At 40.4% G+C, this 19059-nt stretch overlaps 2 protein-coding genes across 4 annotated transcripts; both read right to left on the minus strand.

The window, feature by feature from the left end:
* Window positions 1-48: 48 nt before the first annotated feature.
* On the minus strand, window positions 49-5761 carry LOC121768281 (tRNA(adenine(34)) deaminase, chloroplastic-like). Its single transcript, XM_042164723.1, has 4 exons — window positions 2239-5761; window positions 2077-2164; window positions 1806-1933; window positions 49-645 (listed from the first exon to the last, which is right to left on the minus strand). Exons 1-4 carry the CDS (start codon window positions 5655-5657, stop codon window positions 378-380), a joined length of 3903 nt encoding a protein of 1300 aa, XP_042020657.1. The 5' UTR covers window positions 5658-5761; the 3' UTR covers window positions 49-377.
* Window positions 5762-14632: 8871 nt separating this feature from the next.
* Window positions 14633-17656, minus strand: LOC121767177. Of its 3 annotated transcripts, XR_006043050.1 has the most exons (5): window positions 17439-17656; window positions 16018-16878; window positions 15851-15937; window positions 15341-15772; window positions 14633-15272 (listed from the first exon to the last, which is right to left on the minus strand). XR_006043050.1 is itself a non-coding variant. In XM_042163389.1 (4 exons), the coding sequence occupies exons 1-4, from the start codon at window positions 16027-16029 to the stop codon at window positions 14763-14765; spliced, it is 1041 nt and encodes a 346-aa protein (XP_042019323.1). In that variant the 5' UTR covers window positions 16030-16044; the 3' UTR covers window positions 14633-14762. The 3 variants fall into 3 exon arrangements, 2 of the variants coding, with proteins under 2 accessions (XP_042019323.1, XP_042019324.1); XM_042163389.1 differs by lacking the exon at window positions 17439-17656 and having other exon boundaries at window positions 16018-16044; XM_042163390.1 differs by having other exon boundaries at window positions 15341-16878.
* Between the last annotated feature and the right edge of the window lie 1403 nt (window positions 17657-19059).

A 19059-nucleotide genomic window follows, 5' to 3' on the forward strand; every position in this document is an offset into this window, starting at 1 on the left:
GCTGTGAGATTATGAGTTGGATGTAATAATGACGGCAAAATCTATTTATTTTTCCGGAAACAACCATCCATAATTTGCATGTTTTCCCACGGAAAAAGCATGAATCTTAATGAGCTACATGGCTGGAGTTGGAGTTGACAAGAAAATGATATCTCAACTCAAACTCATTATGTTGGATATGAGAGAGAGAGAGAGAGATATATAATGATGATATACTTACTATTTTCAAGAACAAGAACAAGTACCAATAGCTACCAAACTACAGCTAAATTGCAACATATGCAGAAGCTTGTGAAGGAGAAATCCACACCTCTGAATATTGAGCTTTTCGATTATGAGCGCCATTTTGGAGAAGGGGAGAAGGCCTTCTGTTTCTTTCAGAGACAAAACATTAAGCTGAAGGTGTCGTGCATCTTGGCCATGAAATTGGAGTGACGGCTCAAAATGGGAAGGCGTGATGGTGGTTTTGGAGCATCGGCTTTTTTCTCCTGCTTTCTCCTTCGCTTGAAGAACTGCTGCATGGCGTCTGCGCATTCTGATGCCAGCACTCCCCTCCTAATGCTCATCTTAGGGTGGAACGGGTGAGCTGGAGCTGGTGGTTTCTCACTTGGTTCCGAGCTGTTTCCTCCATCACCCGGGAAGAGCCTATGAGTGTGGATCAAAGTTACCAATGAAAACAGAGTCAAAATAATGATAAAAATTTCATGAGATGCAGATTTTTTGCTTTCAACTTGAAAAGAACATCTAATATAACTGAACTTATTGACTGAAAAAGATATAAGCAGCATAACTTATATTGCTTCTTACTCTCTGAATTTTAGTTCATAATCCTTTCTCAGATCAAGGTGCACAACTATCTGGCTTTCATGAACAACTCTAGCAGATACGAACATTCCATATAATGAATTAGTAGAAACTATCCCTCCATTAACATTAAGTTGCAAAAGATAACAGACCAGGAACAAGAGAGTTGGACAAGATGTATGAAGAGATTAGCCACAGATCAGGAACAAGAGGGTTCGACAAGAAGTATGAAGAGATTAGCCATATGCAGTAGGTCTAAACACATCAAGTAGGGGACTGACAAGTCATGAGCAGTTAGCTTCCCACATACATAGAAAAGAAACAAATGTTTCTTCATGTAAAATATCTTTCATCAAGCTATACAGCAGCCTCTATGGTTGGGTGATCACAGGGAAATGGGACGTTTGACACAGTCAGCAGAATCCTAAAACCATTTCTTGGTAGTTGTGTGCACATCCATCTTTCAGTAATACTAATACCACAGTTTGATGATTAAATTTCACATGCTTGAGAGATATGAACTAGAAAGCAATGAAACAAGGGCTGTTGGATGGATTGCTAAAGCGATGAAATATATCATGAAATGCATTAACAATATTTGTTATGAGAGTCCGAGAATGATAGAGCTCCTTTTGTAACCCTCAAAGGGAATATAAGAATAAAGTGAAGCTTTAGGCTAAATGACTATTTAGTGGGTAGGGGATTAAAAAGCAGAAACTGCCAGCATAGCAGCAGAAGTGTCAAAAGTTTTTGCTGGTTCTGTGTTGAGGGGATAGTAGTCAATCTTTATCTCATAGGCTGAAGAGTGGTTTCTTGTGGAGCGTCAGGCTTCCATGAGTAACAGGCACACAGGGACACCATAGAATTTTTGTTTATTAGCATCAACTACTTTAAATAATTAGTATTTAAGTAAAACAAAGCAAAAGCACAAAATGTTGTTGTAAATGAGATTCAATGCTTCTCCAGGTATAATAAAATTATAATCAACTTATTACTGTTACCTAATCCAGCTGCCATCAGCTCCAAGAAGCTTGTTAGGAGCTCCCCAAACTAGAGTGTCTATTCTAGCTTGAAGTATAGCTCCAGCACACATGGGACATGGTTCAAGTGTTACATACAGTGTAGTTTCCTGCAGACGGTGTCCAAATTAGGATGTTATGCTCTATGCAGAAGCACCAAGTCAGACATAGCTTGGTGGTAAATTTCCCAGTCACCATATTTGAATCCATAGCCAAGCAGATAAATGTAAATCAAAAGAGACAGATATATTACAGAAAGCCTCCAGGTCCGGAGAGTGTTGGAAGCCTCCCTAATGCATATAATCTCTGCATGGGCTGTAGAGTCACGCAACTGTTCCACCCTGAAATATGCACAATAAAAAATAAAATTTATCTGTATAAAAACAAAGAAATGTAAAAAATGTTAACAACTTACAGATTGCAGCCACGAGCGATTATCTTTCCACTATGCACTAGAACAGCTCCTACGGGCACCTCCCAGTTGTCAGCAGCCTTTTCTGCTTCCAACAATGCTTCCCTCATAAACACTTCATCCATTTTCCGCTGTTCTGCTTCAAGCCTATATGCTTCTTCCCAGTCATCAAATCTATCTCTAACAACTTGGTCTTTCCTCTGAAGTTTCTTTTGTTTCACCTCACTCTTATCAACTACCGCCTCTGTTTGCTCCACTAGTCCGGTATCTATTTGCTCACTGGTGCCACTACCAGATGCATGTGCTTCTCCTGCATCTGGAACCCCTCGTACCACAGGAGATCTCCGCAGCCTTAGTGCAGACAAAGGAATTGAGGGATCAATTATAGCAGCAGAGGATGTTTCTCCAGAAATTTCCCCACCAGTAGGCAAAGAAATGCTGGCTTGTAGTGTACTCTTTTGTTGAGTAACTGAGGAAGATGTGTCTTTCGTTCCTGCTTTCACAAGATAGCCCTCTAAAGTTGATGAGCTGAAACTTTGCTCAGTTTGGGAGCCCAGTTTTCCTTGCTGATGCAAGCCAGATGAGTCAATTTGAGAGCCTGTTTTTTCATGTTGATGCCTACCAGATAAACCAGGTGTGGAACTTCCACCCTCCTTTTCTTCAACCGCCTCTTCATTTTCCTCAGCATCATGTCCAGAAAACCACCTCTCGCTGCTCATAGACTGATTTGGTGAAATTCTTCCACCAGTTTTCCTGCCTGAGTCATGACTTTCAGAATGTGCCAACCACCGAAATCGAACAATATCTCCAATGCTATTCCATAAGGACCTCCCAGTTCTCTTGACAATAACACCACTCTCTTTGATTGCATTATCTGGAACTTCTGCCTTTGAGGGCCTCGGATTTGATTGTTCATCAACATTCCACATTTCATCCGAAGGCCCCTTTGTTCCAGATGGCTGATTATCAAGCACTAAGCCTTGCTCAACCGACTGAGGATCTCCAGAACTTTCTCCATGCAAAAATTCAGTTATATATGTTTTCTTCCCCCTTTGAATTTCAGAACTCAAAATTTCGCTCCTTACCTGTTCAACAAACTCTCCAACGTAGTGTGTTGAGGATTTCTCTAATCGGGCAGCAGATGCAATTGCACCTTCATCAGAGATTAATTTTGAAGCCTGGCCATGAGAACTGTTGGTTTTGTCTCTACCATATGCTTCAGGATGAACCACTACAGATCCATGTATGTTAGTTCCATGTAAAGTAGTTGATTCAAGTTGTAAACTTCCACTATTAGTATCATCAGTAGCAATCCCAGCCGTTGATCCCAGAGATAATATACCTACCTCTGATGAATATTGTGCAGGTCTTACTGGTGTCTCTGATTTATTCTTATTTCTACTCTCCACCGAAACGGCACCAGTATTTGCCGAGCTAGTGACTCTTACTTGGTTCAATTCATCGAAATCATTTCTAGAACTGCCCACATTCTCTTCTAGCTTCTCAAATTTATTTGTTTCCCTTCTTGACATTGACTCACCATCATTTTCGGTTAATTGTTGGAACTTTCCCCGTAATTCCACTTGCCCACTTACTCGACCATATTGTTGCTGATGCTCTGTATTATCAACACTAGTGGTAGATAAGTCTTCCCTCCTGACATTAGTTTCAAAATTTTGCTGAGAATTCCTACGATGCTCATACTCCCTGGAACTACGCCCCTGATTTGAAGCGGTAACTTTAGTAGAGATCTCACCCTTTCTAGTGTACACTTTTTGAGAGCTAGTACTGTCTACAACATTTCCACTGCAGATATCCTGACTTCCAACAAATTGCTTATACTTCAGCATGTTTTCAGATTGCCTCAAAACTTCACCACCTCTTTGCCTAAGCTGTTGTTTCCTCTCTTCATCAAATTCCATGCTTTCAGTTGATTTTTCCTTCCTATCATCACGGCTGACATAGTTGGAAAACTTTTCATGGGTACGTTCATGAGAAGTGGTAGATTTTGATTCCTTAAGTGAGGTTTCTGTCCTTGACTCGATCTCTTCCACAGATATATCAGCAAGTCTTTTCTCTGATTTCTTTCTGAAGTCACACTCAACAACACCTGATCCAGTATTGAATCCCTGTGATGAGCTCCTATTTGCCAAACTAGATCTGTGGTCTTCGTGAGGGTTCCACTGATCCTCTTCCCTGGTTTCCTGGGTAACTAGTTCATTATTCCTTGAATAACTCTTATGACTAGTTGACGAGTTAAGCTCAATTTCATCACTGCTGTCATATTCACCATTTGAAGAGAGCGAATAATATGAGGAACAACTCGATCCATCTTTCCTCAACTTCTGCCTATGTTCCTCTCTCCTCAACAACTCTTCCTTCTCATTTCTCCTTGAACTACCTTTCCTCACCATCTGCATATGCCCCTCCCTCCTCAATAACTCTTCCTTCTCATCTCTCCTTGAAATACCTTTCCTCACCTCCTGCATATGCTCCTCTTTCCTCAATAACTCTTCTTTATCGTCTCTCCTTGAACTATCTTTTGCCACCACCTGCCTAATCTCTCTCCTCAAGAACTCTTCCTTATCTTCTGTCCTTGACCCAAGTTTCAAATTCTTCCTTCTCATCGATTCCCTATCTTTATCTACAGATTTTTGGTTAGCTTTTCTCAACAAGGCCTCTCTCTCTTCTTCCCTTCGATTCTTCAACAAACATCCCTCATGTTCTTCCCTAAACAATTCTTCTTCATTTTCTTCACATTGAAACCTTTCCTTCCTCCTCCTACTATCATCCTTCCTCGAACTAACCATTGCCCCACTCCCACTCCCAGAAACACCCTGCTCGACTCTGTCCTTCTTACTCCCACACTCCCTACACACGCTACCATACTCTCTCTTCTCCACCACCGGATTCCTTACTAATCGCTGAGTCTCCTTCCTCTCAAGAAAACACTCCTCCCCAAAATCCTCAGACAACAGGGTAAGTATAGCCTCGGCCTCGTCGACACCCCCAAGATCATACCCCTCACTCCTTTCCTCAAACACGAAACAGTTTCTTAATCCCCCTCTTTTCCTACCCACATTTCTTCCCTCCGTAAAGCTGCAAACTTTATCACGATAACCTATTCTATCAATATCACAAACTGGAAACCTAGCATAATAATCAAATCCATTCGAAATCGGTCGCCTGTAACGAGACCATTGGATTAGAGAGGATTGCTTCAGTCCGTATAAGTTATAGCCATAATTGGGGTAAATTGGGACTGTATATGGTGAAGTACAGCAGCAAGAGCAACAAGGCGTGGGCGATGAATAGGAAAAAGGGATTCGTCCATTTGAGCATTGTGAGTGGTCAGTGGTGGTGAATGAGAGGGATCCTCTGGCTCTTAGTGATATTGCTGAAGTCATGCCAGTGTTGAGCATTGCTCAAAAGAGACTAAGAGAGAGAGAGAGAGAGAGAGAGAAGTACCTTGAAGAAGAGGGGAGTGAGGAGATGCGAAGATCCACAGCTGATCTGTGAGCAACGAATGACAGAAATTTGAGGAAATCGCGTATATAGGCCACTTGGCCTTTAAAATAACGCAAATGTACCCATTTTGTTATCAATTCCATTTATGGGAAAAACGCCGATGAAGTTGGCGTGTTTATAAGTAAAAACGCCATTGAGATTGGCGTGTCTATACTGTAAAACGCCAACTATGTTGGCGTTTTACAATGGCACCGTATTCTGCTCGTATTTTTAACCAAAATACTTAAATTTTAAGACGCCAATCGTGATGGCGTATTCACGGCAAAATTCTATTTTTGTGAATGCATGTTAACTTAATTCCAATTTAATGAAGAGCAATAGATGAATTCCCGCACAGTGAGTGACGCATAACATTTGTGCGTCGTTATTAATGAAACGCACAAATGTTATGCGTCTTTACTGAAAGACGCACAAATAATATGCGTCTATAAAAAACGACGCATATAGATTATGCGTCGATAAACGACGCATAACTGTTATGCGTCGTTGCTAAAAGACGCACAATATATATGCGTCTTTCAGTAAAGACGTATATTATTTGTGCGTCGTTAAATCGGGATTAAGAGGGCAGAATGTTCGTAATTGACAGACGACGCAGCGTGCAGCGAAGGAGGGGCGATTTCAGCGACGATTTCCGGCGATTTGAGGCGTTTTCCGACAGATTTCAACCAAATACCAAACATATTTCGGTAATTATTCATCCATTTGGCTACATAAATCAATAATTGCTGAAGTTATGGAGGTTTTCCCTAATTTAGTAAAGTTAGGGTTTATATGAAATTGCTCAATTTACGGACGATTTCTGTTAGTGTGTTGTTTATTTGTGTTGTTTTGTTGCGTATTTGTGTGTTTCACATGAATTTAGGGTCAATTGTAGAAGTAAGTGGTTCAATTGAAATTATATACACAAAGTGCAGAAAATAGATATATTCTTGTGCAAAAATGTGAAAATTTTAGTTATCTTATGCTATTATATGTTGGGTGAATGTTTTGAAGTAGATGGCATCTGCAAGTTCTGAACAACAGTTATGTTATGGACCTGAGGATCCATCCGTACTGTTTCATCAAAACGAACATATTTCAGCCTCATTGTTGGCGAATGGCACAACAAATGTGTTGAGAGTTCGTAGGACGGAGAGTAAGGTTTGGGCACTGCCAATACATGAAGATGTGATGCATTGGCTTGATGTTTGGGGGTTCAGAGGTGTGATTGAATGTGGAAGGCCAAGAAGGATGGACAATGACCTAATAACTGCATTGATCGAGCGATGGAGGCCTGAGACCCACTGTTTCCACCTTCCAGTTGGTGAGGTAACCGTAACCTTACAGGATGTGCAAAACCTGTGGGGTTTGAGAGCAGCCGGTCGTGTTTTCACTGGCTGTGACTACCCTATTGGATATGAAGATTGGCCCAGCAAGTGTAGAGATGTGTTGGGATGGATACCTGACGCAGAAACAGAAACGAAGCACGGTGGGTTGTTGATGACGTCTCTGATCAACCAAGCGACTATGCCGTTGGGTGATGGGCTGCATGAGTATGCATACGTCCAAAGAGCACGTATACATGCTCTAATCTTGTTAGGGGGGCTTATTTTACCGGACACTACCGGGTGCAAGGTCCCCTTTATGTGGATAAATGCCTTTGACGATCCGGAAGACGTGGCTAATATCAGTTGGGGTAGTGCTGCTTTAGCATACCTGTATCATTATTTGTGCGAAGCTTCTGTAGGCAGACAGAGAAGAGATGTGGGTGGCCCTATGGTTCTCTTGCAGCTGTGGGCGTGGGAAAGAATGCCTACATTGAGGCCAGCCTTCTTGATATCGCCTACGCACACGCCGTATACCCCGTGTGGAGCCAAGTAATATTTTTTTTAAGTAACGTACTTAATTATGTATTTTTTTTAAGTAACGTTCTTTCGGAATGTATGAAAGTAATTTGTTTTGAACAATTTTTGATGTGATGAAACAGGTTGTCATCTCACATATTTTCTATCCTGCAATTTTTGAACAATTTCGGTAATTCGTTCTTTGTGTCTATTGAAACCGGTTGTTATGAACATTTTAGATATGGTGGAATGAACAAGTATTATGATTTTTGACGCATAACAGGTATGAACAATTTTCTGGAATCTACGGTGTGTTTCTTCATTCACTCGGTGACGCATAACAGTTATGCGTCGTTTCTGGGTGACGCATAATTGTTATGCGTCGTTCGTTAGTGACGCATAATAATTATGCGTCGTTTGTTAGTGACGCATAACAGTTATGCGTCACCGAGTGAATGAAGAAACACACTGTAGATTCCAGAAACTTCGCCCGAGCGGGCAATTTTGCGTTTATAAAACGCCCGGGCGGGCGATTTTGAGCAATCCAATGACGATTTTGAAGTCGGATTGTGATTTTTGAGTCCAGAAACTTAGTGACGCATAACGATTATGCGTCACCGGGCGATTTTCGTAGCACACTGAGTCCACAAACTTGTGATTTTTTAACATTTTTGAAAAATTGTCGACTAACATCTCACATATGTTGACACATACACATAGTACCTATTACATCAGCCTCAAACACAGATACATAAACATAGTAGTTTATACATAAACATAACATACCACGACTTTACTGAACGGCACCGGCCGAGCAATTTCTTCGGTCATGCCCCTCTATCCCGCAATTTCTGCAGCGGCGGGGAGCCCTCGGTTCATCTTCCTCCTGGACATCCATTTGATTAAGTATCCTCCTTCTTCTAACGCGGCCACGCGTTCTAGGAATCAACTGCTGAGGGGTGATGCACAATTTCCATGAAGGTGCAACCCAATACTCTTCGTGTCTTGGTGCATCAAATGAAACTTGAGTATAGTACTGTGATCTCCATGTACCTAGGTAGTACTTCTCATCTATGAGGTCCATCATAACATGACCTCTGTCTCTAGCAACCGCACAAGCATGCGAACAAGGGATTCTCCACATCTGCCACTTACCACAACTGCCACCTCGCATTTTCAGCGTCGGTGGTGCTGATGATGCCTGCCCCTGTTACTGTCGTTCCTGCTGGAAATTTGCATACAGCATGCCACCTTCTTAGTTTGCTCTCGACAACCTTAAACTGTTTTTCATTCCACAAACTCCACATAATAATAGCAGTCTTCACGTGTAGCTTGGAATCGAATTTTGTTCCCAACACAATCCGATGCGGCTCATTCTCATTCCAATACAAAAGGCTGTGTTCATTACCACCCACATCATCCGATACTCCAGAAGGACGACTTGGTAATTCACGAAAGAATCTAAACCCACTAGGATTGTATTCCGGAAGTGGTTGTTCACCTTGCATAACAGGTTTACATGGTACTATCTCATCATCAGAACTAGCACCGACATCATCAGCACCATCACCATCACTGAGATCGGGGTCTGCCTCTGTCTCAGATAGTGGCCTTGGCTCAGCAAGATCATCTGCAGCATCGACCTCATCATTCAATCCAACCCCAACATCAGCAACATCTACAACATCTACAACATCTCGCTGCTCATTCATACTACGATCAAAGCTCATTTGGTCCACCCTCGCAGATGAACCAATACCACAGTCAAAACTCATTTGTTCAAACCTCGCAGATGCTCCAATACCATAATCAACAACTGGTGGGATTTCTTCACTCCTCACAGGTGAATACTCAACAAATAATTCAATACACCCACTTGAATTTTGAGCATTGTTGAACATAAACATTACACTATCATCATTGCGAATCACAGAACATGTATAACTCATACCGGAACCATAGACTATACATTGTCTCCATAATAATTCAATTGTGTGTTGGTTCATATCTATTCCCATTGCATCACAAATCATTGCTACCAACTCATAATAGGAAACACCTGAATTTAATATAATGGAGCTCCTCGCACGAGGTGGGTCATAACCAATACCCATATGTGGTAGTTGAACTACTCTACCACCCCAATACAAACTCACAAATACTTGCATGATTTCTGCATCAAAAACATATAAACCAACGACAATTAAGGACATTTTTCCTACAAGCCCTAATTTGTATAAATTGGGTCAAACTAACAAATGAAAGCGCAATAAACATGAATAATGTCGAATGTAGCTAAATTGATTAACAAATTACCGGATCTTATGGAGAAATCGCCGGAAATCGCCTGAAAACGCCGGAAATCGCCGAGAGAGGAAATGAAAGTGTGTGAATGTTCGTTCTGTGATCTGTGTCTGCCTGGAGGGGGTTAAAACCCGACTTAACGACGCATAATGTTTGTGCGTCGTTCAATAGCGACGCACAACCCTTATGCGTTGTTAAGCGACGCATAATCTTTGTGCGTCATTATTAAACGACGCATAAGGATTGTGCGTCATTAATAAACGACGCACAAACATTATGCGTCACCCCCTCTAGTAGAATGATTCTATTCTCCTTCATTATTTTGGAATTCCATTAACTTCTTAGCACAAAAGAAGAAAGAGCTCCGTATTCACTTAATAAAACGCCAACTTCATTGGCGTGTTTGACGTCAAAAACGCCAACCTGATCGGCGTTTTTCGGTTGAACCATATATCTCAGATCTCCCCCAAAATCGCAGACCCTAATCACATTTCCTCCCTCCCCAAAACGCGAAAAACCTTCCCAAAGCTGAAAAATGCGAAAACGCTTGCCTTGGTCGGGTTAACCCGGTGGTGGATTGAAGCGTGTAGATTTCTATTTTCGCTCATTTCTTCCAAATATTAGTACTCGCAATCGGTTAGTATATCTAATTTTTAACTCATTCTTCCAAATATTAGTCTACCAATATTTGATGGATTATTATGATAGTATATATTGTAGTGTAATTTAAATAATTATTTGATGGATTGTTATAGTATTATAAATTGTATTGTAATTAATAGAAATATTTTGACCAATTGTTATGGTATTATATGTTGTAGTATATCTAATTTTTTACCCATATTTGATAGGTTGTTATGATAGTATATATTGTAGTGTACTGTAAAGAAATATTTTTGACCAATATTTGTGTTTGACATTAATGCAGATAGTATGACGTGGTGTGTCCATTTATATTGGGGTGGAAATATAATTCCCGGAACAGTTATTTCATATGATCCTCCTTTTGCAAAAGGATTGATTATGTTGGATGAAAGTATTTCCTACGAAAAGCTTGTGGAAACAATTTGTGAAAGAATGGGGATAAACATATTTGAAAACAAACTTCAAATAGTATGGAAACGTCATATATTCTATGGATCTTCAATCACGTATATAGGTATTTTACTAGAAGAAGTATACATGCCACTAATGTTTAGTGAGAGTATGACTACAGGAGGTCAAATTGAATTGTATGTTGAGTATTCGTCAATTACTCAACAACATAGTCATCATCTCATGAGTAATGATGTTGGTACGTCTACGAGAGGCCGAGAACCATATTTCGCTGCAACACAAGATTTTGATGTTGGTACGTCTACGAGAGGCCAAGAACCATGCTTCGATACAACACAAGATTTTGATATTGGAGGCGTGCATTTAGGGGACAGTGACAACCCAGCTGTGGTTGAGAACATAATTGGTCTTGATAAAGCCGACTTTCTTGATCCACAATCACCTTATGATTCTGAAGATGTCGATCCGGATAGTACAGATTCAGATGGTGCTTCGTCGGATGAGGACCAATTTGTTGCTCCAAGTACATCCACTCCGGTTGGAGAAACAGTGGTTGGCGAAACATCAATTGGAGGAAGAGCAGTACGAGAAAGAGTAGTTCCACAGTTCCCACAGCCTGGTATGAACTATTTTCGCACCTTACCAGGTCCATATGATAGTTTTGATCCAAAAAACTTTGAGTCTGATGATCTCAATGTGCATTATTGGAGTGAAAAAGATCCGAGCAATGTCGGTTTGCATACTAAATTTAAAACCAAATTGGAATTGAAGTCAGCTGTGACTTTTTGGCATTTGGAAAAAATCCGACAATATACAGTTGTTGAAAGTAAAGGAAAGAGATGGCATGCAGTTTGTAAGTGGCCACAAGGAAATCCGAAAGATAAGTCCTTACCGCCATGTTTGTGGGAGTGCCAAGCAACATTGAGGAAGCATGATGAACACTGGCAAATTAGAGTGTTTAGCACTGCTCATACTTGCATGGGGGATCGTAATTATAATGGGCACGCTAATCTTTCGTCGGGTATGATAGCGTTGAGTGTTCGACATCAGATAGAAAACGATCCTTGCTACAAGGTAAAAGCAATTGTCGCGGATATTGAAAATAGATTTCATGTGAAAGTTAGTTACAAGAAAGCATGGTATGCTCGGAGGACAGCTATTGAGCTTGTGTATGGTTCGTGGGCGTGGAATTTCAAAGTTTTACCAGGTTATTTGAATGAGTTGCAAAGACAAAATCCTGGCACAATTGTCGAATGGTTACATGATGAAAGATTAAGCAACGGTATGAACAAGGTTTTCAAGTACGTATTTTGGGCTTTTGGTCCAGTTGTGGAGGCTTTTCAACTATGCAAACCAGTTTTAACCGTTGATGGAACTCATCTACGTGGATGATATCGAGGTAAAATTCTTATTGCCGTTGGATTTGATGCTAATAAGAAATGTTTGCCTATTGCATATGCCATTGTTGATGAGGAAACCATACAAAGTTGGAATTGGTTTATGGAACGTATTAGAATTCACGTAGCCAAGCATGAAATATGTGTAATATCTGATAGGCATGTGGGAATCATAGATGCAATGAATTCTCCCATATGGAAAGAAGAACCCAATGTGGGGCATCACAGATTTTGCTTGGTACATGTTAGAAAAAATGTTTTGCAGAATCACAAAGGCATCATGGTAAAAAAACTTGTTTGGAAAATTGGTATTGCTACAAAGAAACGCAAGTTTAAGATCAGACGTCGTTTACTTCGAACCATCAACAACGAGGCTGTGCAGTACCTTGATGCCGTGGAGTTAGAAAAATGGAGTTTGGCGTATGACAAACACAAAAGATGGGGTGAGATGACCACTAATATGGTTGAATCTTACAACAATGTGTTGAGAGGCGCAAGACAACTCCCAATTAAAGCTTGCATTGATCTGATATTTTGGAGGACAATAGAATGGTTTAATGAGCGGTCAATTGCATCAACACAGTGTGCCACACCACTTACCCCGTGGGCCCATGCAAAGGTGTGCAAAAATGATGTAAAAGGTCAATTACATAATGTGAGAGTCCCAAACACAATTGTAGGGCTTTACGTGGTTCGAACAAAGCGTCGAATTGGTGGAAAGGGCGGTAATAAGTGGAAGGTAAAGTACTTGGAGTCGAACTGCAAATGTCAAAAGTGGCAGATGTGGAGGCTTCCATGTTCACATGCAGCGGCAGTTGCGCGGTTTAGAAATGAGCCCATGCTGTCGCTTGTTGATAACGTATACCGCACAAGTGTTTGGGTACACCAGTATTCTACGGTGTTCAATCCAATCAGACACCAAGATTATTGGGTTGTGCCTGAATGGACTTTGCAATGTTCACGAGCCCAGTTAATGCCTAAAAGTCGAGGTCGATATCGTACTACTAGGATTCCTAATCAGATGGATGTCCGTGAAGCTGACCAGCCACGCGCCCGACGCCGATGTAAACATTGCCGTCAACCAGGGCACGACAGACGCAACTGCCCGAATGCTTCTTCAAGGATGGATACTTAGTTGGTAGATGATGCCGATGACGATTTTATGCCTCCACCTCCATCAAGATCTGCAGTTCGAGGTCGTCATTCTATCAGCCACACTGATGATGCCGATCATGATGTTATGCCTCCACCTCCACCAAGATCTGTAGTTCGAGGTCGGCATTCTGTCAGCCACACTGGTGGTACAGGCGAAGACATCGGTCTCAGTGATATCCCACATTCTCCACCTAGGTCTTCTGTGCGAGACGATTATTTCGGGGTGGATTTAGAGAATGTCGTTGTGCAAGATACTCCTCCGTCTAGACTCTCCACCGCCAGAATCGGGAAGGGTATCCGTAGCTTCTTTACCCGGAGAAGGCGAGACAACTGAATGTGTAACAACTATTTAGCTTAATTGAACATTGTTCTGTTTGTTCTGTTTTACTTATATTTTGGCGGCGTCGTAGTTATTTATTGAATAGAACATTGTTCTGTTTTACTAATATTTTGGCAAGTCATAGAATAAGTAAAACGTAAAATTTAGTTTTTTAAAAAACGTCACTCAAGATGGCGTTTTTCAGAAAAACGCCATCTAAGTTGGCGGGTTTGTGTTAAAAACGCCATCTAAGTTGGCGTTTTTACCTAGACACGCCTACTTCGTTGGCGTGTTTTAAAGACGCCAACGCCAATTGGCGTGTTTGTTCAGAACCTCAACCTCGGTGTGGCAGAAAATTGCAAAAAATTTTACGGACTTAGACACGCCATCTTGAGTGGCGTGTTTAAAAGAACGCCATTGACGATGGCGTTTTATTGGTAAAACGCCATCTTCGTTGGCGTCTTTTAAAGACGCCTAGTAAGCTTGGCGTGTTTGTTCAGAAACTCAGCCTCGGTGTGGCAGAAAATTGCAAAAAAATCATCGGACTTAGACACGCCATCTTGAGTGGCGTGTTTTAAAAAACGCCACTGAATTTGGCGTTTTATAGGTAAAACGCCATCGTCGTTGGCGTGTTTCTAAAGACGCCTAGTAAGCTTGGCGTGTTTGTTCAGAAGATCAGCCTTGGCGTGGCAAAAGGTTGGAAAAATGTTTCAAGTTAAAAACGCCATCGTGAGTGGCGTGTTTCAAAAAAATGTACCAATCCAACTTATATTAGTTCAAATTATCAACATGCACACGTATAAAAAAGCGGATTTATCAAATTACTAATATACATACGCCAAATGAATGAAAAAACACCAATATCAATACAATATATCAAATTACTTATATAAAGCGTTCAAATCAATGTAAAAACACCAATATAAAAAGTTCGGGCAACGTTCACTCGTCTCGCCTTTTACGCATAAACAGACTACGGATTCCCTTCCCGATGCTGGTCTTAGGGATTCTAGATGGAGGAGTATCTTCAACGACGGCATTCTCTAAATCAATGTCGTCTCTCGCAGAAGACCGAGGTGGAGTTTGTTGATCGCTGAGACCGAAATCTTCTCCTGTACCACCCGTGTGGCTGACTGAGTGACGACCCCGCACGGCAGATCTTGGTGGAGGTGGAGCCACAAAATCGTCATCAGAATCATCAACCAACTGAGTATCCATCCTTGATGATGACGACTCTCCACCAACTTTCTTCTTTCCACGCCGCTTCGCTTTTTGCCGCACGGGCATGTCAAGGTCCAGCTCAGAGCGCTGTGAAGGACGGTGGTCCGTCGTCTCAGCTTCCCCACATATCTGGAGGCCATCTTCAACCATTCTCGAAATGGTGAATAAATCCGGTCGTCCTGACATGTCTTGCTCCCTAAGAAAGTGGCGTATTTTGTGAAGGGTCTCCACCTACAATTTTCAGTGTTAATTACATTTCATCTTATGAAATTAAACAAAGAAAAGTTGTTGAAATCTACCGCGTAGTGATGAGAGGCCGCCGTTTCATGGAAGCCCTCATGAGAATGCACCCCAGGTTTTGTTAGGTACACCACTGTTATCCGGCGAAACCAGTCCATGTACTCATCAGTAGCAACATGCACCATTGAGTACTCCAAATCAACATACACCGTGTCGTGCCTATTATGCCAATCTTGTATATGATTGGCGTGCCACTGAACCCAGTTCCGACCTGCTTTGCCACGTCGATCCTGTTTCGTAAAATCAGATCCGTGGAACCGGTCGACAATCGGGATATAAGGTTGGACAATCCCAAATTGTCGCAACACCCGCTGTGGCATGTGTGGCTCAACCATATTCCAGCAGATTAGTGTTGTCATCGACGCCCATATAGGACGACCGGCAACACAAACATCCGGCAGATTTCGCGAATCATACGGCCTCCAAATAAACTAGATATGAAACTTATTTAGTCAAAACAAGTTCAATCAAAACAACACACTAGCAACAATTTAGTTTACGTAAATTACCTGATTGGCATGCATTGTTGAGAACTGATCTCTGAAAGTTTCAATGCAATGCCCCGGTGCTTTACATAAGAGGCCCGACCAGTCCATCTACAAAAATTAAATTATGAGCGAACAACACAAAAATCAATAAAAATTATGCTTAAAAGAGTAATTAGTGGACAACTTACGCGACTGCACATGGTAAGTAGTCTACGGGCGCGGGGTTCAGCATCTGCGGTCTAATAATTGAGATTCTTTCCCAAGCCCACAGCTGTAACAATGTAAGAGCTCCCCCGACATCGGTCCTCTTACCAAGTGCAGCTTCACATAGATTGTGGTACAAGCAGGCAAGTGTCGCACCTCCCCAGCTATAGCTAGCACATTGTTCTATATCCATGAAAAACTGAAGGTAGAAGAAGGGAATTTTATTACCGGTAGCGTTCGGGATCAGTAGACCACCCAGTAACAGCAGACAATACACACGAGCACGTTGATTGTACATGTATTGCTCGTGGTCATCACTCAACTCAATCCGCAGTTGATTTGATAAGCTTGTCTGCTTCCAGTTCAATTCTTTTAGATCAACTGCATCTGGAATAAAGCCAAGAAAATCCAAACAAACATCCTTCCAATAGTTGACATCCTTACTGGGGATGTAACCCGTCAGAGGCTCACCGTCAGTTTTGAGGCCCCATAAGACCTCCACGTCCTCTAAGCTCACAGTCGCTTCACCGACTGGAAAGTGAAACGTGTGAGTCTCTGGCCTCCAACGTTCAATCAAAGCGGTGATAAGATGGTGGTCAATGTCTTTCGGTTGACCACACCTCAACATCCCGCCGAACCCCATCTCATCTATAACCGCCAAAACACGAGGATTTATGGGAACATCCCATATGATTCCTTCGTATCTTCTACACCGTACGTCTTCCGATGGCACTCCTGCCCATATGTTATTAGAGACGTGTTGTCTCTGCAGATATAATACGGAGGGGTCCTCAGGACCACATAAGAGCCGACGACGAGTAGTTGAAGAAGATGCCATAAATCACCTACACAACATTCATATTCCAAATTAAACAACAAACAAACCTAAACAAATTCAATAATTACAAACAATTTAATACAATATCACAAAATGGAACACCTATATCAAACAATTCACAATACACAACTTCAACATCATAACACAATTCACCTACACATCATAACACAATTCACCTACACAAAAGTAACAGTTCAAATAAACAATATACATCAATTTTCCACCAATTCAACTTACCCAATTTTAGTTTAACCAACCTAACAATTTCAATTTCAACCTAACAATGTACACAAAATTAACATTTCAAACTAAAAAAAGACATTAACCAAAACCCACATAAACCAAATCAATTTGCCCAATTTTTAAGCTATCAAACCCTACGATTTTGGTTTATAATCAAATTTATACACAAATTCACTTAACCCAAACAATCCAACATAATAATCAACACTACCGTCATACAAATAATCCATATGCACAATATCTCAACTCAAATCGCAACACATTACAAACCCTAGCTAAGTATCCAACAATTACTCTAATAATGTAAAAGATAAGCATACTAACCGAATAAATTGGACGAATTTGGGGAAAACTAGCACCGATTGATGAATGGAGGGCGAAATCACAAAGACACGGACGAATTTGCGAAGGATTTGGCCGCTGCTAGAGAAAATCGCGAAGTGGGTATGTGAGGTTCGCGACTGTCTGCTGCTATTATATGCTTCTGAACAAAGACGCCAATGGTGTTGGCGTCTTTTAGTAAAGACGCCGATCAGGTTGGCGTTTTTGACGTCAAACACGCCAATGAAGTTGGCGTTTTATTAAGTGAATACGCCATCACGATTGGCGTCTTAAAATTTAAGTATTTTGGTTAAAAATACTAGCAGAATACGGTGCCATTGTAAAACGCCAACATAGTTGGCGTTTTACAGTATAGACACGCCAATCTCAATGGCGTTTTTACTTATAAACACGCCAACTTCATCGGCGTTTTTCCCATAAATGGAATTGATAACAAAATGGGTACATTTGCGTTATTTTAAAGGCCAAGTGGCCTATATACGCGATTTCCTCCAGAAATTTAGGATGGATGAGCTCCTTCGATTTCCCTTTTTGTCATCTTTTCGCCAATTTTCACTAAACCCAGTTTTTACACGGCACACGGAATAATAGATATGCCCCATTTTTTAATTAAAAAATTCTATTTCTTTTTTACAGTATTGTTTTTGGTAAATAAATTTTACTAACTTTTTCTCTATATATATTTTCATATTTCTTAAAATTTGTGGTGAGCTAAAATAAAACACATAGTAGTAAAGAACAGACGAAGTAGTTTTTTATTGTTCAATGAATCTGATTCTATAATTTCGTTCAAATAATAAGATAATATTGAGTTTTATCTTATTGAATTTAATAGATAATTCTATCATCCTATTATTTAACCTCTAATTCGTTAAATAGATATAATCTCTAATTTCGATTAATGTAGAAACAAATTTAGTCATGGACATTCTTATAATCTACTCCACCAATTGCGAAAAATAGGTCCATTGTTCATCAGCACGAGTTTGATGAGAGATCCGTAAAAGTAAGAGAGAGAATAAGAAAAGGTGGATAGAGTATAAAAGAAAGGGGAAAAAGTGCATGAAATAAAGTTATTATTTAAAAAATGAGACTATTTTTTGTGATTATCCTAAAATAATAAAATAAAACTACTATTTTTTTTTTGTAACATATGGAGTATCAATATTGAGCAATCAAACACCCACTTATTATATTTTTTTAATCGAACACCTACTTAATAGATTAATTACATTTACAATCTCATATCCGAAACATTAAGACTAAAACCATAAAAGTTGAAGTGTTATAAATTAATTTTGCTCATAATAGATCTTAAGAAAGAAGGATGCTTAGACTTTAGAGTGTACTTGTTCTCATTTACCGTGCTTTTTTGATCTCTCCTTTAACCTTTCTAATATACAAAATCATTGGTGTAGACATGAAGTAGTATTATACTCTATCCATTTGTTCTATAATTTGAATAGCAAACGTTAATTTTAATAGAAATATAAACTATTTTCGTAAACACAGAGTAAAATTTATTTCTTCAAGAATAGTATGTGTACATATAGACATAGTAATAGTACATTAGTACTCCCTCCGTCCCAGTTTTGGAGTCACA

Source organism: Salvia splendens, chromosome 15, assembly GCF_004379255.2.
Source record: "Salvia splendens isolate huo1 chromosome 15, SspV2, whole genome shotgun sequence".
Classification (NCBI taxonomy): Eukaryota; Viridiplantae; Streptophyta; class Magnoliopsida; order Lamiales; family Lamiaceae; genus Salvia; species Salvia splendens.